This window comes from Orycteropus afer, unplaced genomic scaffold (assembly GCF_000298275.1).
Source record: "Orycteropus afer afer isolate SDZICR_OR568_19922 unplaced genomic scaffold, OryAfe1.0 scaffold00974, whole genome shotgun sequence".
NCBI lineage: Eukaryota > Metazoa > Chordata > Mammalia > Tubulidentata > Orycteropodidae > Orycteropus > Orycteropus afer.
Genome location: NW_006922561.1, coordinates 341,010 through 368,164, shown reverse-complemented (window position 1 = coordinate 368,164; position 27,155 = coordinate 341,010). Strand labels below are relative to the sequence as shown.

Sequence of the window (27,155 nt, the reverse complement as noted above, 5' to 3'; positions counted from 1 at the left end):
CGAGGACATTATGCCAAGTGAAATAAGTCAGTCACAGAAGGACAAATATTGTATTAGTCCATTATTGTAAAAGTCAAGGAAAGGTTTATCTATGGAAGGAAGTTTTCTTTGTTGGTTACCATGGGTGGGAGGGGAGGGGAGGGAACACTGTTAGATAGGTAGATACAAGTATTCATTTGAGTGAAGAGAAGGGCAATGTACCAAATTGAGTGATCAACATGTTGGCATTGAGGAAGAGGAAGACATGGAGAGGTACATGGGAGGTACAGATAACAGAATTGAACCCTTTTGCACATATAGTACTGTGTTGTCAGTGCAGGCAAACATGGGTATATGGGTGGATAGATGGGTGGACAGGCTGATCTATTAGGTATGTCTATGCAGCAGGGTGTGTACCCAAGACCATGTATAGGTTTGGCAGACAGTGGTCCTATAAGTGTATTTGTATAATCTGTGGCAATTCCTGTGTATATAGCAGAGCTGACAAGGGACAAGTTTGTAGTCACTTCTTGGCCACAGCCAGCTACCCAGAGGGAGTGAGTAGTTGAACCAGTGGCTCGGGACCATGGTTGCAGGGGACAATAAGCTCAACTGGCGTAACATACTACACAAAACATTGTTCACTTCCTACTTTGGTGATTAGCAACTGGGATCTCAAAAGCTTGCAAGCAGCTATGTAGATGCAGTGATGGGTCTCTCCTTGTCCAGCAAAGAATAATGAAGCAAACCAAAGATTCATGGAAACAATTAGTCCAAGTGACTGGTACACCATGCGATCCTCATCCTGTACAACTATGAGATCAGAAGACCTAGATGGTGCCCTGGTACCACTGTCAACCACTCAGAGGGGGATCTATGTGGGAGATCCTGGATAGAGAGGGAGAACAATGGTAACAAAACTCAAAATCATTTGGAAAAGAAGAAAAGGGGGACTAGGTTTGTTGATCTGATAGAGCCTGGTGGAACCACTGAGATTGTGGCCCCTAGCTGCCCTTTAGGTCTGGAATTCAACCCACGGCTGTGGCTTCCAGCAAAACAAAAAACAGGCATATGGGATACACTCCTTGGAGAGAACAATCATGGGAGAAAGAAGTGCTGTTTATGCACAGGGAGACAGTTCAGGGGGCAGGAGTGCATGGAAGGATGGACACAGGGAGGAAGTAACTATCAGGGGAAAGTGGGCAGGGAGCTGTTGCATTGGGATAAATTACAGTACCATTGTTATGAGACAAAGTGTATGTATGTGAACTGCTGTATGGAAAGTGAATTTGCTCTGTAAATTTTCACCCAAATCACAGTTTAAAAAACAAAGGGACAGTGCATTAATTGAACATATTTATATATCAGGCCCTAACTAGTTGTTTCCATACAAGGGCTTTAGCTATTCCTTTTTCAAGTGTTTTTGCAGTATATTTTTGTGTCATAGATACAGCACATGCAGAAGTGGTGCTTGTCATTTTATCTTTGTTCTTGGTAGATTTTCCACATAATCAAATAGTCTATAATTATTTATAATTATGGCAGTAATGAGGAAGGAAAATAATGGAACAAATTAGAAAGTTTGGAGGCTTTTTTTGGATGTGAAAGTCAGAGATATTATTAGATTTAAAAAATAAAGTATTGGTTAAAAGAGTCAAATTTCTTTCTTTTTTTTTTTTTTAATGTAACTCCTCCAGCTTTTTGCATTAAGTCTCCTTATTCATACAAAGACTTGAACTCTTTTTGTTTTCTGCTTATATCTTTATGAATTGGGACAGTATTGCCAAGAGTTCCAAATCCTTAATCATTCTGTTACCTGAGGGAAAAATTTTAGAATTTCTTGAAAAAAATAAAACTTTATCTCAGTAGTAAATTTGAGTTTGAAATTTAAGCAGATATTTTTGTATGAGCTGGTATGGAAACATCACCAGATGGCATATATAGAATTAAAACGTTAGATCACAGTAGAGATAGAATTGGACTTGTTCTGGGATTTAGTCTCACTCCCTTAACCTTTTGATCTTGGGTAGATTACATAAACTTTTTAAGATACAGTGCTCTCAAATGTAAAGTAAGTACTCATCTACTTGCCTGGAAGTGTGAGAAATAAAAATCAAAGGATGTTTTTCAGAATACTTTACAAATATTAAGCCCTCTGTTATCTTAAAGTATTAATGAATAAAGTAGTGATATAATTATGAAGAATAGCAGGTGATAACTTTAATACCTCAGCCCAGTTAGAATGATGGATTACATCAAATTAATATATATCAGAGCCACTTTGTAATATCTTTGGAAAAAATAGTATTAGAAAACTTAACCATACTCACAGTAACACTAAACTGACCTGTTAGCATGGAATCAGTGCTTTTCATATTGCCCCAGGGGAAAATGTATAAAGAAAAAAAAAATCTCACATTTCTCTTTGAAAATTGGTATTACGTCTTAAAAAACTACTGTTTGCTTGCAAGTTCCTTGAGGACAGCAACCTCTATTACATCCTCTTGAGTGGCAAGCACTTTTAAACATACTAAATGGCTCAGTAAATATTGAGTTGAACTGAGTATTAACTGTCATTTATAAATAAAAAGGGCTGTTTGCCATGAAATAACATTCCTTCCTTCTTCCTCCTTTCACTGTGTCATCCTGGGTGCCTGTGTAAAACTCCTCTTCTCCCACTCCTACCATATTGTACTAAACTATAACCCACTGCCTTTGAGTCCATTTAGACTCATAGCAACCCTGTAGGACAGAGTAGAACTGCTCCATAGGGTTCCAAGGCTGTAAGTCCTTATGGAAGCATACCACCTCACCTTCTGGAGAGCAGCTAGTGGATTCAAGCTGCCAACCTTCAGTTAGTAGCCAAGTACTTTAACTACTCTGCTGCTTGGCTTCATTATTATTATTAAGTTTGGGTAATTTATATTTGTATTACCTGAGCATGTTTAAGTGATGCTTCAATACAGAAGCTATGAAGTATTTGACACATCACTAAATTTTTTTCTTAAATGTGAATTTTTATAGCTTTTTGTCCTTTTTATTGATATGTCACCTACAGAGAAATGTGTTCAAAACTACCTGACCATATCTCATTTTCAGGGGCAATGAGGACATGAAGTTAACTGACTTGGAGCTAGGAAAACTGGCAAATAGTATCCAGGAGTTACTGTATAGTGCCTCAGATATATGCCATGATCGAGCTGTCAAATTTCTCATGTCAAGAGCAAAGGTGAGTTACGTTGATAAAACTTCAGATATTTTATATTTTATACATAATATAATTTGTTTTGAAGATCTGGAATTATATCTTTGCTTGTTCCCCATAATGCATATCATACTTTTAATATTTAATAACATTTATAGCATTGCTGGTGTGACATGTTAGGGAGATGTAAAATAATCCAAATAAAATAAATAGGAAACAGAATTAAAACATTCCTTTAAAATAAACAATTAAAAGACTTATTTTTAAACATAATACTTTAATAATTAATTTGAAACACAGTAATACACTGTTTTGTGTGTGTGTGTGGTATGTACAGCTAAACTTTTATTAATCAAATTAATTAAACTCTAGTATTGTGTAAACTTTATAATATGACCTGAATTCATTTGAGCTACTGTATTAGCTATAAAAGGATGAAATTTAGACTTTTAAAGTGTTTTATATGCAATTTCTGGCACTGAAGTGTATGGAAATTTCATTAAAAATGATAAAAATAATTTCTATTTTAGAACTGTTAAATTGGTTCTATAGTTTATCTATGCTTGGTATTATACTGACTCTGTCATGATTTTTGTGTCATCTTTAAAATTTAGGATGGTTTTCTTGAGAAGCTAAATTCCACGGAATTTATAACACTTTCTAGATTAATGGAAACATTCATTTTAGACACTGAACAGATCTGTGGAAGAAAAAGCATGTCATTACTTGGAGCACTTCAGAGCCAAGCTAATAAATTTGTTAATAGGTTCCATGAAGAAAGAAAAACCAAGCTCAGGTATCACCATATATATTCTATTCTTTAGGGTTTTTTTTTCCCTTTTCTTTACAAAGCACAATGTAAAATAAGAAAATAGATTGGCCAATCAAATTTTATAAACCTTATAATTTCTATTTTTAATTAAAGGCCATTATAGAATTAAAATCATATTTCTTGGCTTTTAGAAGTAAGGTTAGAATATTTATTTCTACTGAAATACTTATGAGGAGGATCCTTAATAGACTGACTTTTTCTTTCCCACTCAAAGTGAAGTAAATTGTTTCACCACTGTTCTTGATTAGGCTAAGGGATATCAATAAGAAAATATTTTCTTAAAGTATTGGTACTATTTATAAATTATTTCAGTTTACTAAGATCTCAGCACTTTTAAAAGTCTTACATACTCACTCAGCTCTTTTTTCTTTTCTGTTCAACCAGTGAACATGATGGTGAAATGTTAAAGTTTGTTTATCTTCTTTTCTTTACATTTTTGAATAGCCTCCTCTTAGACAATGAACGCTGGAAGCAAGCTGATGTTCCTGCAGAATTTCAGGATCTTGTTGATTCTATATCAGATGGAAAGATTGCTTTACCTGAAAAAAAATCAGGGGGTATGTGTATTCTTTCACACTTTCTTCCAGTTTTATATTATGTTTGTTTATTTCATATGACTATGTAATATTTCTTTAATTGGTAATGACTCTTAAAAAGCCCAGAACTCATATTTCTAGCTTAGTCAATAGATAGTTGACAGGAAAAGTAGTTATGGTAATTTATAATAATAATGGTTTCAAATACTTAATCAATGTTAACTGTGTACCAGATGCTGACCCATGAGCTTTTTACATGCATTACCTTAGTTTATCATCAAAACAATCTATAAGGAAGGTACTGTTATGATTTTGTTAACCAGTGAGGAGACTTGAGCCCTGAAGAGGTTAAGGAATTTTGTCCAGTCATGAATGAGTCAATATTTAAAACCAGTTTTATATGATTTCATAGCTATATTCTTAATTCACTGTATCATATTGTTGAGTGTAGAGACATACATTCATTCATTCAGTAAACACTAGTAAGCTTCTACTTTGTGTAAGATATTGGTAACCAAAACACCAAACCAGTTGTCATCAACTTGATGCCTACTCATGGCAATCCCATGTGTGTCAAAGTAGAACTGTGCTCTGTAGGGTTTTCAAGTGGCTGATTTTTTTTTTTTTTTTTAACTTTTTATTGTGATTTGGGTGAAAGTTTACCGAACAAACTTACTTCCATTCAACTGTTCATATATATTTTGTTTCATGATACTGATTGTAGTCTCCACAGTGTCACAGCTCTCTTGCCACTTCCTTGGCAATGTGGTTAAATTTTCCTTATTCCCTTTTTTCCTATGCATTCCTGCCCTCTGAGTTTTTTCCCTGGGCAAATGCTGCCCTTCTGATCTCTCATAGACGGTTGTTCTAGGGAGTGCACCTCCCTGGTGCAATTGTTCACTTTGTAGTCCTATTTGACTGAATGTTAAGCCATGAGAGTGAGTTAATTTCCAGACCTGAAGGGTGAGGGGCCATAGTCTCAGGGGTTTCACCAGTGTCTGTCAGCCCAGTAAGCCTGGTTTTTTTTTTAGGATTTTGAGTTTTATTCCACATTTTTTTCTGCCATTTCATCCAGGATCTCCAATTTTCATCCCGTTGTGAGGGTTGGCAGTGGTACTCCGGCACCATCTAGTTCTGCTGGACTCAGAATTGTGTAGGCTGAGTTCCCATGGTCCACTAATCCCTTGGATAGATTATTTTCACGCGTCTTTGATTTTCTTCACTCTCCTTTGCCCCAGATAAGGAGAGACCAGTAGTTGCATCTTAGATGGCCGCTCATGAGCTAGTAAGACCCCAGTTGCTATTCACCAAAGTAGAATGTAGAACGATGTTTTTGTTTACTATGTTGTACCAACTGAGCTTAATGTCCCCTGTGGCCATAGTCCCAAGCCTGCAGGCCTAGCAGTGCACGCCCTCAATGTATTTGGTTGTGGCTAAGAAGTTATCATAATTTTGTTCCCTGTTAGCTGTATTATATACATAATGTGTGTATATATGTATTGTTGTTGTTGTTGTTATGTGCATTCGAGTTGGCCCCGACTCATAGTGACCCCTCCTTGGGTTTCTTTCTTTTTTTTTTAATTGTGATTTGGGTAAAAGTCTACAGAGCAAATTTACTTTCCATATAGCAGTTCACACATACATTTTGTCTCATGACATTGACTACAGTTTACCACAATGCAACAGCTCTCGTCCCACTTCCTCCTGATAGTTATCTCTTCCCTGTGTCCATCCCTCCATGCACTCCTGCCCCTGAGCTGTCTCCCTGTGCATAAACAGCCCTTCTTTCTCCCATGATTGTTCTCTCCAAGGAGTGTATCTACCTCAGGTAAATGTTCAACTCATATGTCCGTCTTTCGTTTGGCTGGAAACCACAGGTGTTGGTTCAATTCCAGACCTTACGGGCTGCTAGGGGCCATAGTCTCAGTGGTTCCACCAGGCTCTATCAGACCAGCAAACCTAGTCCCCCTTTTTTTTTCCCCCAAATGATTTTGAGTTTTGTTCCACATTGTTCTCCCTCTCTATCCAGGATCTCCCACATAGCTCCCCCTCTGAGGGGTTGACAGTGGTAGCCGGGCACCATCTAGTTCTTCTGGTCTCATAGTTGTATAGGCTGAGGATCGCATGGTCTACCAGTTACTTGGACTAATTGTTTTCATGAATCTTTGGTTTGCTTCATTCTTCTTTGCTCTGGATGAGGAGAGACCCATCATTGCATCCACATGGCTGCTTGCAAGCTTTTAAGATCCCAGTCGCTACTCACCAAAGTAGGAGGTGGAACAATGTTTTGTGTAGTATATTATGCCTATTGAGCTTGATGTGCCCTGTGACCATGGTCCCCAGCCCACAGGTTCAACTGCTCACTCCCTCTGGGTAGCTGGCTGTGGCCAAGAAGTGACTACAACCTTGTCCCTTGTCATCTCTACTATATACACAGAAATTCCCACAGATATACAAATAGACTTGTAGAACCATTGTCTGCCAACGCTATACATGTTCTTGGGTCCCCACTGCATAGGTATACTTAATAGTTCAACCTGTCCACCCATCTGTCCACCTGTATAGCCATGCTTGCTTTCACTGATAATGCAGTACTGTATGTGCAAAAGGGTTCATCTTTGTTGTCTGTACCTCCTTATGTTTTCCTCTTCCTCAGTGCCACCATGTTGATCACTTACATTTGGTACATTGCCCTTCTCTTCACCCAAATGAATAATTATCTCTACCTGTCTAACAGTATTCCCTTCCTTCCCCTCCCACCCATGGTAACCAACAAAGAAAATTTCCTTCCATAGATAAACCTTTCCTTGAATTTTACAATAATGGACTAATACAATATTTGTCCTTCTGTGATTGACTTATTTCACTCAGCATAATATCTTCCAAGTTCATCCACATTATGTGGTGTTTTGCAGATTCTACGCTATTCTTTAGGGTTGCATAGTATTCCATTTTGTGTATGTACCATAGTTTGGTTATCCATTCCTCAGTTGATGGACATCTAGATTGTTTCCATCTTTTGGCTATTGTAAATAGTGCTGCAGTGAACATGAGTGTGCGTATGTGTCATGGCTCTCACCTCTTTAGGATATATACCTAGTAATGGAATGGCTGGGTTAAATGGTATTTCTAATTCCAACTTTTGAAGGAATCGTCAATGGCTAATTTTTTGGAAGTAGACACTAGACCTTTCTTCCAAGGAGCATCCATGTAGACTCAGCATCTTAGCACATTTAACTGTTTACACACCATCTAGACTCTCTAAGATATTGATAAAGAGATCAAAATTACAGTTACCTTAAAGGGGCCAAGTCCAATGAAATAAAACAAAAAATATATTACCAATCACAAGTCATAGAATAATGATATGATAGAGAAAACCAAAATATAGAGAAATGTAGAGAAAGAGGACTATGAAGGAGACTGAGAAGAAGAGGCCAGAGAGGAAGGAAGAAATCCAGAAGATCATAAAAGTAAAAAAAAAAAAATTAGAATTTTGGGGAGAGAATTGTCATTGCTATCAGATGTAAGTTGGGCTTCGTGTGATATAGATGTCATGGCTAGGAGATCCTTTTGTATTCCAGTTACAGAGTAGTCACCATGTGATAATAATTTAAACTGATTTATAATACATCCTGTAATACTAGCTTAAAATTATGTAATTGGTGATTTTTTTTTAAAGGAAAGAGCAATTGTCATTTTTTCCAATTTTCTGTACTTAACGGAAGTTTAATATTTTTACATTAAAATATTTCTGAATTATATAGTTCACATTTGTACCAAAAGTAACTGCAAACCAAAAAGTCTCACAAAGAATAAAACTGAGTAAAATACAGATAATGGCTTTTTGGCAGATGGGAGATTATTCACAATTTTAGCAATTTAGTGGAGTTTGGAAGTCAGATTATAGTTCATTGCTAAGTAACTGAAAGGTGAAGAGAAAGGTAGATGATAAATATAGCCCACTTTTCCAATAAGTTTGGCTCTGAAGGAAAGTAAATGATAAAGTGGTACTTAGAGAAGAGAAAAATTATTACCTTAATCAACTGAGAGTTGAAAGTTTTTATTTAAGATAAGAAAAACAGAATTATATTTTTATGCTTAATAATAATAATAATAAAATTGATATGGGATAAGAATGAGAGTATGATTTGTGGAGCAAGTGTTTGGAATTGAACCAGAATTCAGAAGAGGTACCTATTCTACCACTGTGACAAGAGGAGAGGATGTAAGGATAGGTATAAAATAGGTTAGTTCATATAGGGTAGGTAAAGGAATCAAAAGAATTAACTATTCTATTACTTAGTGACCATTTTAGGAGTCCCTGGGGTGTACAGATGGTTAAGCACTGAACAACTAGTTGAAAGGTTAAACCCACCAGGAGGAGCTTTGGAAGACATGCTTGGCAGTCTGCTTCTGGAAGTTCACAGCCTTGAAAACCCAATGGAGTACAGTTCTACTCTGACATACATGGGGTCACCATGAGTTGGAATCATCTCCATGGCAACTAACAACAGTGACTGTTTTTAGTAAGTAACAGTGTTAGGTGGTTGGTGTCTTTTTTGTTTTTTTTACACTGATTGTATGATACTAGCAAAACAAAAGCTGAAAGAACAATAAAAAACACTTGAACTGTTGTAAATCACTGGTTTAAAGTGGTAAGACTATTACGCATCCATTCATTCAAGCTATATTTGATTGACTTCCACTGTGTAAGGTGTTGTTATGTAGAATTTTATCTTTTTCTGTTTTTCCAGTGCTACTATTAAGCAAACAACAGTTTTTTAAATTAGAATGATTGAATTAACCATGTTTTGTTTTTCCCCTGCAAAGTGAACTATTTATTTTCTCTTCTTCTTGGGAGGATACCAAGAATAAAGGTTTCTTTCACATAACCTGCTTCTGCCCCAGTCTTTTGTTATGAAAGAGAAGAAGGTTCTTAGAAGTGCATTAACATTTAACTCATTCTAACCAATTTAAGGATATTTTGTTTTTATTCTTTTATACACCATACATGTATTGAATTACTAGCTACTTAGCTAAGCATTGGGGAGCTCTGGTAGCATAGTGCCTCAGGCACTTGACTGCTGTCCGGAAGGCTGGTGGTTCAAACCTAACAGCCACTCCTCGGAAGAAAGGTTGGGCAGTCTACTTCTATAGTGATACTGGCCCAGAAACCCAAGGAGGGGTTGCTATGAGTTGGATCCAACTCAACGGCACATAACAATAACAACAACAAGCTAAGCATTGAGGACATGAAAGGCAATGCATATGAATTTATAAATAATATATATTGAGTGCTTACTAATTGTCATACACTGTTCTAAACACTTTTCATGTATTATCTCATTATAGGTCAATGATCTAGACACTATTACTATTCCCATTTTAAATATCTGAAAAATGAAGTACAAAGAGATTAAGCAACTTGCCTGAGTTTACATAGCTAGGAAGTAGAAGAGCTGAGATTCAAATTCTGTGGATTGAATGTTTTTTTAATTTTTATTTCTCATGAAAATATACATAGAAAAACCTACTCCCACACCACAGTGTCTGGACAGGATGATCAGTAACAGTGGTTAAATTGTTCACATTGTGTCAACATTCTCATTATTTCTGTTCTAGTTGTTTCACTTCTATTTATTTATTCTCCCTGTCCCCTAGGCTTCTCATCTATGCACTAAAATAGCTATTGATCCTTTGGTCATATATCTGTATATCTTTATCTCTGTATTTTTTCTTTTTTAAAGTAACCTATGTTCAAGAGTGATAACCTTTACTCTTTGGGCTAAATTATTACTTAGCTTAAAGATGACTTCAGGGAATAGTTTGAATTCAGGATTTGAAGAGCAACTCAGGGCCATAGTCTTGGGACTTCTCTAGGCTCAGTGGGTCCAATAAGTCTGGATTTCTTAAGAATTTTAAGTTCTAAAAAAAAAAAAAAAGAATTTTAAGGTCTGTTCTACATATTCCTCCCTTTTTATGAAGGCTTCTCTATGATATTTCTATCAGAACATTCAGTAATGGTAACTGGGCATCATCTACTTCTTCTGGACTCAAGGTGGAAGAGGCGGTGGTTCATGTAGACACTCCTGTAGGCTGATTCCTTCTCTGATCTTGGGTTTCCTTCTTTCTCTTTTATTTTAAAATCTAATAGTTGTATCTTAGATGGCTACTCATAAGCTTTTAAGACCCTAGACCCTAGTTACCATACTGGGACATAGAAAATAAACTTTAAGAACTATGGTTTACCAGTTGAGTGAATTATCCCATGTGACCATGATCCTAAGTGCAGCAGATTGACTTTTGAGGCCATTCCCTCTCTGCAGTATAGAGAATTGATTAAGACACAGCCCCTGTGTTCAAAACAATGTAGTCTGACCAAAACCCAAACCAAATCTACTGCCATCAAGTTGATTGTACTCCTAGAGACTCTATAGGATAGAATAGAACTACCCACATAGGATTTCCAAGGCTGTACACCTTTATGCAAGTAGATTACCTCATCTTTCTCCCAAGGAGCAGCTGGTGGATTCGAACTGCTGACCTTTTGATTAGCAGTCAAATGCTTTAACCACTGCACCATAGCTCCTTGTAGTCTGATAGATATAGTACATTGTGATTAGAAGTTACATCACACTCAACTTTGTTTGAAAGAGAAGAAGTAGAAGCTTCACATCCTAGAACTCAAAGGAACTTGAAATTTGCGGACGTGTGATGACTGGCCATGGTAATCTATTTAATTTTCCTAATCCAGGAAAATAGTCCATTGCACTCTTCTTTCTTTAACATGCTTAGTTTTGTCTCAAAACATAAAAAATAACATACCGAAATAAAGTAACTTCTAGATTGGGAATTAAATATAAAATCTCTCCATTGAATTTAGAAATTAATTTTCCAAGAATAAATAAAAGACAACCAGTTGAAATGCTAGTTCTGCCTTTCTAAACTTACAGTAGTAATATGTATATTGTATATTATTATATATACTGTATATATAAAGCCATCCTTCGGTATCCACAGGGGATTGGTTCCAGGGCACACCCATCCCCAGACACCAAAATCTGCTGATGCTCAAGTCCCTTGTATAAAATGGTATATTGTTTGCATATAACCTATACATATCCTATCATATACTTTAAATCATCTCTGTTGTTGTTGTTGTTATGTGCCGTCAAGTCGGACCCGACTCATAGCGACCCCTCCTTGGGTTTCCGAGGCAGTATCACTACAGAAGTAGGATTGCCCAACCTTCCTTCCGAGGAGGGCTGGTGGGTTTGAACCACCAGCCTTCTGGTTAGCAGTCAAGTGCCTTAGGCACTATGCTACCAGAGCTCCTAGATTACTTATAATTCCTAATACAGTGTAAATGTTATATAAATAGCATTTTATACTCCCTCTTACTTAGCCTTTGAGGGATTCCTTTAACCACTTAATTGCTCAACAACCCCCACCCTGAATATTTTTGATCCATAGTTGGTTGAAACCACAGGTACAGAACCCTCTGATATAGAGGACTGACTCTGTATCACATATTATCACATATATACACATTATATACGTGTCTCTCTCTCTCTCTCTCTCTCTCTCTATATATATATATATAATTTTTTTTTCTTTTAACTATTTATTGATCATCCACCATGTGCCAGGCCTAGAGTATATTTGTGATCATTATCTCTATCATTAACATTAACCATTGTTACCTGCTTTTGTTAAAAAAAAAAAAAAAAAAAGTGTTTTTAGTCACTTCTTGGCCACAGCTAGCTACCCAGAGGAAGCAAGCAGTTGATCCTGTGGGCTCAGGACCATAGTCGCAGGGGACATCAAGCTCAATTGGCATAACATACTATACAAAACATTGTTCCACCTCCTACTTTGGCGAGTAGTGACTGGGATCTTAAAAGCTTGCAAGTAGCCATCTAGATGCAACGATGGGTCTCTCTGTGTCCAGAGCAAAGAAGAGTGAAGCAAACCAAAGATTAATAGAAACACTTAGTCCAAGCAACTGGTATACCATGTGATCCTCAGCCTATACAACTATGAGACCAAAAGAACTAGATGGTGCCCGGCTACACTGTCAACCACTCAGAGGGAGATCTACATAGGAGATTCTGGATAGAGTGGGAGAACAATGTGGAACAAAACTCAGAATCATTTGAAGGAAAAAAAGAGGGACCCGGTTTGCTGGTCTGATAGAGCCTGGTGGAACCACTGAGACTATAGCCCCTAACTGCTCTTCAGGTCTGGAATTGAACCCACATTTTTGGCTTCTAGCCAAACAAAAGACAGGCATATGAGGTGAACATTTACACTAGGTAGATACACTCCTTGGAGAGAACAATCATGGGAGAATAGAAGGGCTGTGTATGCACAGGCACATAGCTTGGGTGGCAGGAGTGCATGGGAGGGAAGGACACAGGGAAGAGGTAACTATTGGGAGGAAGTGGGAAGGGAGTTGTTGCATTGTGGTAAATTGTAGTCAATGTCATGAGACAAAGTGTATGTGAACTGCTGTATGGAAAGTGAATTTGCTCTGTAAACTTTCACCCAAATCACAATTAAGGAAAAAAAGAAAAAATTATAATAAAACTTCCCAAACTTACACAAAGCTGGGAGACTAGTGTAATGGCCCTCTTTCCCACCCCATAATACCAGCATGATCAATTAACAATCTTTAAGGTCCCTGTTTTATTTTTTAATTTCAATTGTTGTGAAAATATGCATAGCAGAACATATACCCATTCAACAATACTTACATACAGAAGTCAGTAACACTGGTTACATTCTTCACACCGTGTCACCATTCTCATTATCTGTACCCATATTATTTCACCACTGTTGACTTAGATTCACTATGTTACCTGCTTTTAATGGACCAAAATTTGGTGCCCAAAAAGGTTAAGTAATTTTTCCAGCAGGATACATCCAGCCAGATTACTTTCCAAGAAGTAGCTGTTTATTTTCAGAAATGAGATTATTTCCAGGCCCTAACTAGGAACTATTCTTCAACTTTTTCCCAGTATTTTTTCTTGATTATTTTGTTACCCTTGTCTCATTTATTTGTTTTACCATCTAGCTACAGAAGAAAGGAAACCAGCTGAAGTTCTCATAGTTGAGGGACAACAATATGCTGTTGTTGGGTAAGTGATACATTTTCTTTATTAGTTGAGTCAGTTATTTACACATAGGTCTTATAGTTTCTTTTTGAAGTGACTTGGGAAGTTTGGATTAAAAATTTTAAATCCTATGAAGAATTTAAAGGAGATGGTATGGGTTCATTTTTGTTTTATATATTATATACTATGTTATATCTGGTGGACTACACCGGCTTCATTGAAATGGGTGATTTTTCTCATATAACAAGAAATCTAGAGGTAGACAGTGTAAGGGTGGGATTATGACTCCATGATATTGTTACTATCCCAGGGTGTTTCTTTTTTTTCCTATAGCTTTCTTAGTGTGTAAATAGCATGATGGTTAAAATTGTGGGCTGCAGAGTCAGACTGTTCTAAGTTTGAATCCCAGGGTCTCTGCTGCTCTTTATGACTTTGGGCAGTCACTTAGTGACTCACTTTGTGTCTCACTTTGCTCATATGTAAAATAAAATGTGGGGCATAGTACATTGTAGAATTATTGTGAAAATTAAGCAAGTAATACGTATAAAGCATTTAGCACAGAGCCTTGGTGGTGCAATGATTAAGTGCTCAACTGCGAAGCAAAAGGTTGGTGATTTGAACACAGCCATTGGCTTTGTGGGGGAAGGACCTGTCAATCTGTTCTCCTAAGGATTGCAGCCTAGAAAGCCCTATGAGGCAGTTCTTTTCTGTCATGTGGGGTCACCATGAGTTGGAGTCAACTTGATGACACCAAACAATAACAGCATTGAATAAGAAATTGATGATTGTGGTTTATTTTCATCATCGTCATCATCATCATCATCATCATCATCATCATTTGAGTCATTAGGTTGTTTACTTTTACCAGTAACTGTATCTCTGATTCACATTAACAAAGAAAAATATAAACTTCAGTGTTTTCTGCCTGATAATAGATGCCTTTTATTAAATAGGTGATTAAAATAGTATCTTAATATTCCTTAACAACACTTTACAGTTTAAGTATTTTCATACATATGATCTCATTTGATCCTTACAACCACAGTCACTCCCTCCAGAAGAATGTATGATCCTCTCCTTGTAAGTCTGTTGCCTCTATTATGGCACTTACCAGAGTATATTAGAATTATTTATGTATACGTCTCCCTGGTTAGACTCTAGTTCCTCACACGTGAGGATCTTGTTGTACCATTTTTATTTTTCTCAGCACCTAATAAGTACTCAAGAAGTATGCGTAAATTTGATGCTTTTTCTTAATCTATATTAGGCAACACTGAAGTACACAAGTTGTAAGTTAAAGCCTCCATTCTTTTTTTCTTTATAGTCCTTTGCTGTTCCTGGTAAGGCAGAGTTTATTTTCAACCTCCCTATAATCTCATCCCTTCAATCTAATTATGCTTCCCCTCTTTACCCATATCTTGCTTTTTCATGTGCTTGATGGAAATGGTTATTATTCCCTTCTGGATATCTAGGTAAAGAGCTTTCTGGATCTTTAAGCAAAGAGACTATTCCCAAAGATTAAATTCATTGGCTAAGTGGGGGAATATTATATCTTCCAAAAGAAGATTATAATAGAGAAGTAGTGGACTCATGTCCAGTAAAGTAGACTCTAGGGATATGCATGGAGAGTAGTATGTGGTGTGACAGTTATGGTCTTATAAAAACCTAGACAATATCTTTCTTGAACCACTAGTTCCTGATACCCTTCAGACTTTTATAAAACATAGTTTTACATGGATCTCTCATTGTAGAACATCCTGTTGAACTCAGGTGCCTCAGAATGGTTCATGGTCCCTTAATTTCAATTTTATATAACCTCTCTGTAATGAGTTTTTTCAGCTTGTGACATGCTCTGCTAATTAGCTGGTAACTTTCTCATCTTTGGAGAAACTTTTATAATCTACTGATTAACTCCTTAGAAACCATTACAGATTCTCTTTCATCTCACTAAGAAAATCTGGATTCGATTCTCTTCATTAATTCAACAGTTAGGATTGAGGACCTACTATATATACTAAGTATACAATCAGAAACAGTGAGTAGGCTTTTTTGTTAATATTCCTAAAACCTGCCTTATCGAAGGGGCTTCCTTAGTAAGAACATGAAAAGAGTGAGGCACCTACAGCCCAACACTTACGGAAGTACTCAGTTTCTGGATCATGTAAGAGCTGGCCCTGAAATTGTGTGCCCTGGAGAGGGAGTGAATGCGTACTTAAATTTTGCACCCTAGATACTTCTCTTGCCTCACTCTAGTCCAGGCCCTGCTGTATAGTAATTGAAACACAGATTTTAACTGTTACCAAGATCAATATATCCTCAGAGATCCAGTGTACTGGTTAAATAAGTAGATTTTTATATGCCAAATCAGTTTAATTTTTCTTGTTCTGACTACCCCACTGGGTCATCTTTTTTTCTATTTTCTTCCAGAACTGTATTGCTCTTAATAAGAATTATCCTTGAATATTGCCAGTGTGTAGATAACATCCCATCTGTTACTACTGACATGCTTACTCGTCTGTCAGATTTATTGAAGGTGTGTATGATTTCATACATTATGAAAAATAGTTGGAAAAAGTAATTCTTTAGAATGTGACTAATCTTTCAGGTCTAAGACATTTCAAGGTCAAGATATCTTTAAGATGTTAATTTTGTGAAATTTGTTTGTGGTTGGATCACATCATATTGGAAAAAAAGCTGCCTGCTTCCTTCTCACTCCGCATTTAGTGAATCCTCATTACACCCGTAGAGTTGTTAATGACATTGGAGACAGGAGATGATTTGTTCGTTAGGTGCTGAACATGACTGAGGCCTCTTAGGTCAAAAAACCTGGACTGGTTTCAAATGTGCATGGAAGGAATTCACTGAACTTTACAAAATTCATCTCACTAAGGTTAGCGATTTTTCTTAAATAATTCTTTCCGAACCATTGATGTAAAATGAAAATGTGGTGATTCTCTTATTCAGCCATTTCATATTTAACTTCAAGTTAACCATAGCAGACTTACTTGGTAGAAAAGGAGAAAAGGTTTTATTTTTGTCAAACCTCCAATCTATCAAGTAATTCTGTCCTGAACTTTGAGTTGTCATGTATTAGTGCAGAAAGATTTTTTTTACCCTTTTAAAAAGTTTTTCCCAGTAAAAATGTCTAAAACTGAGTTAGTTTTTTGAGTGCAGATTAAAGATTAGTTTTAGAACAATAGGGTTTTGGAATAACTTACCCTTTTTCCCTGCCAGACATTAAATATCATCATTTAGAAAGCTGCTTTTTTTTTTGTCTTACATAAATAGATCGTAATATCTTCTACTAGAAAATTGTTTTCGTCTATGAATGAAAGGAAAGAGGAATGTATTTTTGGAACTGTTAACATATTGCCAACATATGAGACGTACTTATAAATAAATTTTTTTTTCTCCTTCCTTTGTTAGTACTTCAATTCAAGAAGTTGCCAGTTAGTTCTTGGAGCTGGTGCATTGCAAGTTGTTGGACTGAAAACAATAACTACAAAAAATTTGGGTATGGATTTTTACACTTAATTCATATTCTGAGATGTTCAGTGATGTTGCTATACTCATTGTGTTGTTGTTATTACTTTTTTTTTAAAATAAGCCTAACCAAAAAGGCTCGAAAAGTGGCAAGTGCTACTTTATTTTCATAATGTATTATCATGAATGAAAATTAACCTCTGGGAAAATGTTATGGGGGATTTTCATTCTAATAGAAAGTATAAATTATTTGGAGGTTGCACCCTCTAGAAAATATCAAGATGTAATATTAAGTGCTTTGGGGAAAAAGGTATCTGAATATCAGAAGAGAATCAATTGCTTTTTTATACCAATAATGCTTATGGATTGAGTCCTGGGAGTAATATATGGGGAAGCATCATGTTCATTGTATTATTCTGTATCAAATGATTTTCTTAAACAAAATAAAATGTGTTGCCCTCTGCCACTGTGCTTTTCTTTTATGACATAAACTGAGGTCTGTGTAAAATGGACATTTTGTATTTAGTTGGATATGTAATTAACGTCAAATAAATATCTTTTTTTGTTACTCCATGATATATCCACTCCCTGGATCTTCAGCTCTTTCTTCACGCTGTTTGCAGTTAATTGTGCACTACATTCCTGTGATCCGGGCACATTTTGAAGCTCGACTACAGCCTAAGCAATATAGCATGCTTAGGCATTTTGATCATATCACTAAGGTATTATTTCATATATTTTCTACCAGAATTTCATAAATTTAATTGTTGAATTTTTCATAAATGTGAGCAGAGATTTTAAAATACAATGTTTTTTCTCATTACAGGATTATCATGACCACATAGCTGAAATATCAGCTAAGCTTGTAGCGATAATGGATAGCTTATTTGACAAGCTGTTATCTAAGGTAATGATCTATGAAAATTACTAGTCTTTGCTTAAAGGCATTGTGATTTTTTCATTTTATAGAGGGTCCTTAAAATAACTTCAAATGTAATAAAGAGAATCAAAATTTTCAGAAGAATATTATTTATTTTTGGTAGAATTTTGTTAATTTTTTTCAGGAAAATGTGACCATCTCCTGTGATCAAGGCTACCAGATAGTTGTCTAACGAATCAAACTCTTCAGGGTTTAGATAATACCTCAGTAAAATGTTTAAATTACTCAAACAGTTGATACTCATCTTCCTAGTGGCAGAGGTGAGGGGGTTGGTGTAGGGATGAACCAAGGATGATGGAAAGCTTACACAGAAGTAATTTTACACTAGCTGTATTGATGAATAAGTTCTGTCTTCAAAACAGATTTCAGTCTGAGAGCCCTCTAGACATAGAATAGAAAGGACAAAGATCAGATTAGGGGAAAAAAGTAAATAAATTGAGATAAAGTGTCACTTTATTTTCCAGAGTAAAAATGTAGAAGCTGAAGTGCTTTATTATTTTCCTTGTAGATAATCAATTTCAATATTTGTTTCATTTGTTTCTCATTCCCATTAATTCATTAAAAGAAGTGATGTCCCCCAATGAATTCTCAGTTACTTTGGTAGTATTGTATTAATTTCCTAGGGCTGCTGTAACAAATTACCATAGACTGAGTAACTAAAAAACAACAGAAATTAATTTTCTCACAGTCTGGAGGCTGGAAGTCTGAAATTAAGGTGCAATAAAGTCATGCTCCCCCAAAGGCTCTAGCAAAGTATCCTTCTCGCCTCTTCTTAGTTTCTGGTGTCTCCTGGCAATCCTTGCTGTTCTTGGCTTGTAGCTGCATCATTCCAATCTCTTCCTCCATCTTCACATGACCTTCTCTGTGTTACTGTGTCTGTGTCCCTTCCTCTTTATAAGGACACCAGTCATTGGAGTTAAGCTCACCCAAAAGCCAGGATGATTTTTCTTGAGAGCCTTACCTAATGGTATCTCCAAAGAGTCCTACTCCAAACAAGGTCATATTCTAAAGTTCTGGGTGAATATAAATTTCAGGGGACACTGTTCAACATGCTACAGACAGAGTGTCTTTAGAAAAATATCATTTGATCACCTCCAGTGGCTTTTGCTATATTTCTCATTCTTTTCTTTCCCTAAATTCTTCAATCCATATCCTAGCGAGAAAGCAGACATTTCAAACACAAATATATGTGTTTGAAGTTTTATTCAGATTATACTTTTTACTTTTAAGAGCATGTTTAGAGTAACCTTATAAAGCAAAGCACTTTGATTTGCTTTTTCTTCTACTTGCATTCTTCAGATTCTTAAATAGGAGGCACATGAAAATCATGAAAGGACACAGGATAAAATGGTGCCATTCACACATATAAACATGTACTTATCCTTTGAAGATGACAGTGATAAAGAAATGCTTGGAAAATAAAGTTGCATATGTGTAGCTCAACAGTTCTCAAGGTTCTGGGTCCTGGGACTCCTTTCCACTCTTAAGTAATTTAAGGACCCCAAAAAATTTTTGTCTATGCAAGTTGTATCTATCAGTAAATACCATATTAGTAGTGAAAACTAAGACATTTTTAAAACACAAGAATACACAAACACATTCCATTAAACTTCAGAATGATGTCACACATAGTCTCAAAGTTCCCACTGTGCAGTCATGAGAGAATGAGAGTAAAAAAAGATAAATAACATCTTATTATGAAAATCGTTTTTAGCTCACAGATCCCTGGAAAGGAATGCTGACTCCCAGAGGTTTCCCCAGGCCATATTTTGAGAACCTCTTGTGTAATTGATAGACGACATGGATACTTTATACTCTACTTTGAAGAAATTTAGGAATTTATAGTTATATGCAAAAATACCTCTCCTTTGGTATGCATGTTAAATTTTAGTTTTGGTTGGAAAAAAATTATTGTTGTTTAGAAATGTTCTATTTTCTAGATGGGTACCAAATATAAGATGAATTCAAGTACAAGCTAAATTTAAAAGCATTTCTTTTCCACTTCTTTCTTTTTTGATACGTGACATTCTTCTGGGTACACAAAATAAACATATGTGTCTGCCCTCAAGAAATGTACCATCTGGAAGGGGATAGGAATGAGAACAGTAAAGTAAATATCAAATAACAGAAGTAGTAATAGACTATAGAATACAGGGAAGCAAAACAGAAAACAGTGATTTTAATCTGTTATTATGGTCATCCAGAGTTTTTAAACAGCAACTGAGACTCTGGCTAAACTTTATCTTTTTATTTTTTTCTCCCCATAACAAAAAATAAAGAGAATTGTTTAATGAGTTTCTTATTTATTCATCACTTGTATTTAATAGTTACTAAATTTTTTTTTTTGCTGAAATATTTTAAAATAAGTTTGTTGAGGCATTATGATATTTCATCTGTAAATATTTAAGTATGCATTTCTAAAAAGTAAAGCCGCTTTCTTTAATAACAACAAAATATAACCACACTACCGTTTTCACACCAAACAAAATTAACAGTAATTCTTAAGTATCATTTACTACTTAACTATCCTTATTTGAATTGTCCCAAAAAGTCTTTGTACAGTAATTTGTTTAAACAAAAACCTATACATTATCCACACATTACTTTTGGTTATGATGTCTTCCAGTGTTTTATAAACTAGACCCCCTCCCCCACCCTTTCCATTTTCATGCCATTGACTTGTTGAAGAATGTGGCTGGACTCTTGCAATTTGATATTTTCTTTACTGTCTTCCCCATTGATGATTTCTGTTACCCCTGGCATATTAACAAGTCTCTCCTTGCCACTTCTGCCCCATTTGCTTTCATGCATTCCCCAAGGATTTGACTGTTTTTAATTCATATCAAGAGAGCAGACAGACAGTATTTGCTGTGGATTTGGCTCTTAGTTTTTAGCTTTCATTTTCTCTCTGAAAATTTGGGAAAGAAAGACAGAGTTATATTCTAAGAAGCTAATAAATAAGGGTGCCATTGCTTGTGTAGAATGAAGTGTTAGATCTAATTGTACTACTAGCTAATGTCCCAGCTATCATTCATTCATTTAGTAAGTTATGTGCAAAGTATTGTGTTAGGAAACTGAGGGAGATATGAGGTGAACAAGCCTTGTATCTCGTCCTCAAGTAGCAAAGTATCTAGTAGAAGAAGTGTGTCAGTAACTATAGCAGAAGATAGAAAGTGTCACAATGAAGGAGTTGATTTAGTGCCACTGGAGCTTCCTTCTAATGCTTTTGGAGAGGTGGTTGCCAACTAGGGAGGAAGATCTGGGAATGCTGTATGGATGAGACATGAGTATTGGTTTTGCTTTTAAGGATAGGTAAAAGTAGAGCAATTGAAGTTGAAGTAAAGAGATATTTTGGGCAGAGATAACAGCATGAGCAGACATGTTGGTAGGAATAATAAGAAGGAATAAAGAAATTTTGTGTGAGGATTTTGGAATCAGGTAGACTTAAATTCAAATCCAAGCTTTGTCACTTACTAGCCTCTGAACGACCTTAGGCAAATTATTAATCTCCTAAGTGTCAGTTTCTGTCTTTAAAAAGAGCCTTCCTCATAAGATTGAAGTGGAGATTAATGAGGTAATATATGTGGAATGCTTTTATCTTGTCTTTGACAATGGCAAGTCCTAGTTAATGTTGACTGCTAATGATTTTGCTATTAATAATAACAAAAGCAAGTAGTTCAATTTAGCTAATGTATTAGGGTGGGTGAACAGAAGAGGAATGGGAAATATGCTGGAAAGCTAGTAGAGAGCTTTAACTACCGGTCGAAAGCTAAGCAATTTCAGTAAGATTTATTGAGGTATAATTTGTTGTTGTTGGGTGTCATTGAGTCTACTCTGACTCAAAGCGACCCCATGTAAAACAAAATGAGACATTGCCCAGTCCTGTACCATTCTCAAAATTGTTGCTGTTTGATCCTATTGTTGCAGCTACTGTGTAAATTTATCTACTTACCCAAACAGGTCTGCAAATAAAGAACTTTTACATCTTTTTCAATCTGTCTGCCTTTCACTTCTTTTTCTTGACTTGTGGCACTGGCTAGGACCTTCAGTACAATGTGTAATAGAAGTAGTAAGAACAAACATGCTTGCTTTTTCCCATATGGGGGGGAAAGTGGTCATCTATTAAGTATGATGTTAGCTATAGTTTTTATAGCTGCCTTTATTAGACCAAGGGAAGTTCCCTTCTATTTCTAGTTTGTTAAGAGGCTTGTATCATGAACAGATGGTGAATTTTGTCAAACATTTTTGTCTGCACCTATGGAGATGGTCTTTCTTGGTCTGATATGCTGAATTACATTGACTTTTGAAAGTTGAACTAACCTCACATTCCTGGGATAAACCCATTTGGCCATATCATGATGTATTATCCTTTTTTATATGCTAACATTTTGTTAAGGAATTTTGTGGGTGTATCGGTTATCTCTGTGCTGCTCTAACAGAAAATACCAAAAATGGGATGGCTTGAACAAACAGGAGTTTATTTTCTTATAGTTTGGAGGCTTTAAGTCTGAGTTCAAAGTGCCAGGCTCTAGGGGCTGGGTGAAAGCCCCTCAACCTTGGGCTTCAGCGCTGCCTCCTGCTTCTGGCCCACTGAAGCTAGAGGCTTTTCTCCACTCAGACAGCTGCTGGCTGCTGAGACTGACAAGCCCAACATTGACAAGTAAAAAGGCACAGTCCTGATGTTACCAAACCACACAGCTGGCCATCAATTCAGGTCCATTGAAAGTCCCAAGGTCAGCAGAGCATGGCAGGCTGCTGAACAATGACACAGCTACATGCAGAGTTCAAGCGTGCCATAAGCTAGAGACTGTTCCCCAAGGCTTCTGCTTATATACAGGAAGCAGACCATATCCCTAAGGCTGCTACTCAGCTGCTCACAGTAGATTCCACCATGGAGTTGATTACCAGTCTCATCATGGGGAATACTACATCCAGCTGCCCAGCTACTCAACCAGGCCCAGCCAAGTTGACACACAAATTTAACCACCATGGGGTATCATGAGAGATAGTGAAGAGGACTTGAAGCACTTAATGATGAAGATCAAAGACTACAGCCTTTAGTATGGTTTATACATAAAGAAAAACAAAAATCCTCACAGCTGAACAGTAAATACCATCATGATAAATGGAAAAAAGATAGAAGGTGTCAGAGATTTCATTATACTTGTATGTACAATCAGTACCCATGGACACAGCAGTCAAGAAAACAATGTAGAGCTTTGGGCAAATTTGCTTCAAAAAACCTCTTTAAAGTGTTTAAGAACAAAGATGTCACTTTGAGGACTAAGGTCCTCCTGACTTAAGCTGTGGTATTTTCAGTCCCCTCATATACTTTTAAAAGTTGGACATTGAATAAGGAAGGCAGTAGAAGAATTAATGCATTTGAATTATGTACAGTGTTGATGAAGAATAGTGAATATACTGTGAATTGCCAGAAGAATGAACAAATCTGTCTTGGAAGAAGTACAGCCAGAATACTTCTTAGAAGGGAGAATGGTGAGACTTTGTCTGCATACTTTGGACATTTTATCAGGAGGGACAAGTCCCTAGAGAACGATACCATGTTTGGTAAAGTAGAGGGTCAGTAAAAAAGAGGATGACCTTCAATTAGATGTGTTAACATGGTTACAGCAAGGGGTCAAGTGTAGCAACAATGGTGAGGATGGTACAGGACCACTATGATTCGGAACCAACCAACCTAACAATGGCAATAGTCGTGAGACATATTGGTCTGTAGGGAGGGTGTGTGTATGTATGTGTCTGTATGATTTTGGTAACAAAGTAATGCTGGCCTCATAAAATTAGTTGGAAAGTATTCTTCTATTTTGGGGAACAATTTATATAGAATTTCTATTAATATTTCCTTTAATGTTTTGTAGAATTTACCAAGGTAGCCACCTTCTCCTTGTGTTTGCTTTGTGGAAAGGCTTTGAACTATAATTTCAGTCTTTTTAATACATATAGCATAGTGTGGGTAATCTAATTCTTCTTAAATTACCATTGGAAGTTTTTCCTTCAGTGAATTTACTTCATTATGTTATTGAATTTATATACATTATTTGTTCATAACCATTCCCTTATTCTTTTACTGTCTGCCAGAAGTTGTGTGACCTTCTGTTTCTTTCATGGTATTGGTAGGATTATAATTTGTGTCTCCTCTCTCTAGCTTGCTCTTGATCTTAATCTCTCTTCGTTATTTTTCTATCCCTTTTGGTCAGTCTGGCTAGAAGTTTATCACTTGTGGTGATCTCTCAGTGAACCAACTTTTGGTTTCATTAATCTCTATCTCTCTCTCTCTTTCTGTTTGTTTTCTACTCCTATTTGTATTTTTCCTTTAACTTGCTTTGAATTTAATATGCTGTTCTTTTTCTAGTTTCTTAAGCAAAGTGAAAGCTTAGATGATTGATTTAAAAACTTTCTTGTTTTTTAATATAAGTATTTAAATGTTACTAGTTTCCTTCTATGCTTTGCTTTAGCTGTGTCCCACAGATGTTGATATATTGTGCTTTTATTTTTATTTCATTCAAAATACTTTCTAGTTTTCTGTTTTCCTCTCTTTTATTAGATTAATTGAATATTTTTAAAATTACATTTTGTTTCCAGAATTGACATAAGTGTATCCTTCAAATAATACTACTATACAACTTACTACTATACAACTTCCCATGTAGTGTGTGAAAACAGTATACTTTTGTATACTTATATTATAATGCATTGTTAATATTTTTGCTTTAGACAATTATCCTATAAACACCAAAAAAAAAACAAAACCTCACTGCCGTCAAGTCAGATCCGACTCATAACGACCCCTTCTTGGGTTTCTGAGGCAGTATCACTATGAAAGTAGATTGCCCAGTTTTCCTTCCGAGGAGTGGCTGGTGGGTTTGAACTGCCAGCCTTCTGGTTAGCGGTCAAATGATTTAGTCACTGTGCCACCAGAACTCCTTTAAAGTGAGAAAAAAAATGTCTTATTTACCCCCATTTTCACAAATTCTGGTGCTCTTCACTACTTTGTGTGGATCATCTGATATCATCATTTTGCCTGGTGAACTTCCTTTAACACTAGAAGGTCTGCAGACAGTTTTCTTGTTTTTTGTCTGAAAAAGTCTTTATTTCTCCATCATTTCTGGAAGATCTTTTTGGTAGGTTTAGAATTCTGTCTCTTGTCTTTTAGCTTATATAATTTCTAACACGAAGTCTGCTTTAATTCCTTGTTCCTGAATACTACTTTATGATGTTTCCTTTTCCTCTGCCTTCAAGATTTTGTTTTTGATTTTCTGCAGTTTGACAGTGATGTGTGTAAGTTTTGTTTGTTTGCTTTTTTTTTAGCTCGAATTCTTTTGGGAATGATGAAAATATTTTGGAATTAGATAGTGGTAGTGGTTGTACAACTCTATGAATACACTGAAACCAATGAACTATATACTTTAAAGGGTGAATTTTATGGTGTGTCAATTGTATTTCAAAGCTTTTATTTAAAAAGTAAGAAAAGATGAGAGGATATTTATAGAGAACTTTGCTAGTCTTGGTTCAGTCACGTTAGTTCTTCTAAGCAGCATTGTATTGGAACCTAGCACATTTTAACGAACTATATAAAATTAGTAAGTTTCAATATAATTGTTTACCCAAATTTGTCTTGTTAATAAGTGGTATATAATTGAAGCTGCGTGAATTCTAAAATTATCTAAATTATACTAGTATATTGTTCGACATAAAAGTATAGTAATGAATTGAGTTGTTTAATTTTTAGGATAGAAAGGTATTGAAAAAGTCTTACTTTAGGAAGGATAAATATGATTACTGCATTGGCGTCCCTATAAAAGAAAAAGAACATTTTAATTCTAACAGAGTTAGCTTGATATCTGACATAATCAAGTTGACACATTCTTAAGATCCTATTTTTAAAACTTCTGTTAATTTGAAAGACCTGCTTTAATGATTCTTATTATGCACTGAGCCAGATTAGTAGCTAGCATTTATTTAGTACTTACTTTGTCGCCAGCCACTGTTTTGTACTTTTCTTTAATCCACATAGCAGCCCATTGAGATACAGAGAAGTAACTCGCTCATCTTCACATAGTCTGACTTAAAAACTGAAGCAGCCTGTGTTCTTAATCACCAAGCTAGGCTGGCTTCCTCAAAGTGGATTAGGCTAATTAATGAAAGATTCTCAAGACTGGCAGCTGTAGCACAGATCACATTTGAAGCTGCATTCATTCCCTGGGACTGCTGTAACAAAGAACCACATGCTAGGTAGCTTCAAACAACAGAAACGTATTCTTTCACAGTTCTGGAGACTGGGAGTCTGAATTTGGAGTGTTGCCAGGACCATGCTCTCTCTGAAGAGTCTAGAGGAAGATTTTTCCTTGTCCGGTCCAATTTCTCGTAGCCCAGGTGTGCCTTGGTTTATGACATCATAACTCTAATCTCTTCATATTGGAGACAGAGTTTCTTCTATGTCTGTCTGTTTTTCTAGCTCTCTTTATATAAGCATATCAATCATTGGATTAGGGCCCACCCTACTCTAGCATAGGAGCTCTGGTGGCGTAGTGTCTAAGGCACTTGACTGCTAACCAGAAGGCTGGCGGTTCAAACCCACCATTCACTCCTCAGAAGGCAGATTGGGCAATCTACTTCCATAGAGATACCAGCTTGGAAACCCAAGGAGGGGGTCACAATCGACTTGGCAGCAGTCAGTTTGGTTTTCTACTCTAGTATGACCTCATGTTAAATCATTTCATCTACAAAGACTGTTATTTCCAATAAGGTCACATTCACAGGTACTGGGAATTAGGGCTTAAATATACCTTAATTACACCTTAAATACAGTTGTTGTTGTTTGTGTGCCTACAGAAGTAGATTGCCTCATCTTCCTTCCGAGGAGTGGCTGGTGGGTTTGAACCACTAGCCTTCTGGTTAGCAGTCAAGTGCCTTAGGCACTACGCCACCAGAGCTCCCTAAATGCAGTTGTTGTTGTTGTTGTTGTTATGTGCCGTCGAGTCAGACCTGACTCATAGCGACCCCTCCTTGGGTTTCCGAGGCAGTATCACTACGGAAGTAG

At 36.2% G+C, this 27,155-nt stretch overlaps 1 protein-coding gene across 1 annotated transcript in view; it reads left to right on the top strand.

Moving 5' to 3' along the window:
* Nucleotides 1–27,155, top strand: part of VPS54 (VPS54 subunit of GARP complex) — a 138,626-nt gene that overhangs the window by 101,860 nt on the left and 9,611 nt on the right. Inside the window, exons 12-19 of the mRNA XM_042783368.1 lie at nucleotides 3,079–3,208; nucleotides 3,799–3,980; nucleotides 4,461–4,573; nucleotides 13,632–13,695; nucleotides 16,099–16,204; nucleotides 17,098–17,185; nucleotides 17,755–17,876; nucleotides 17,981–18,061. Coding sequence (XP_042639302.1) covers nucleotides 3,079–3,208; nucleotides 3,799–3,980; nucleotides 4,461–4,573; nucleotides 13,632–13,695; nucleotides 16,099–16,204; nucleotides 17,098–17,185; nucleotides 17,755–17,876; nucleotides 17,981–18,061 — 886 coding nt within the window. The remainder of the gene's footprint in view (nucleotides 1–3,078; nucleotides 3,209–3,798; nucleotides 3,981–4,460; nucleotides 4,574–13,631; nucleotides 13,696–16,098; nucleotides 16,205–17,097; nucleotides 17,186–17,754; nucleotides 17,877–17,980; nucleotides 18,062–27,155) is intronic.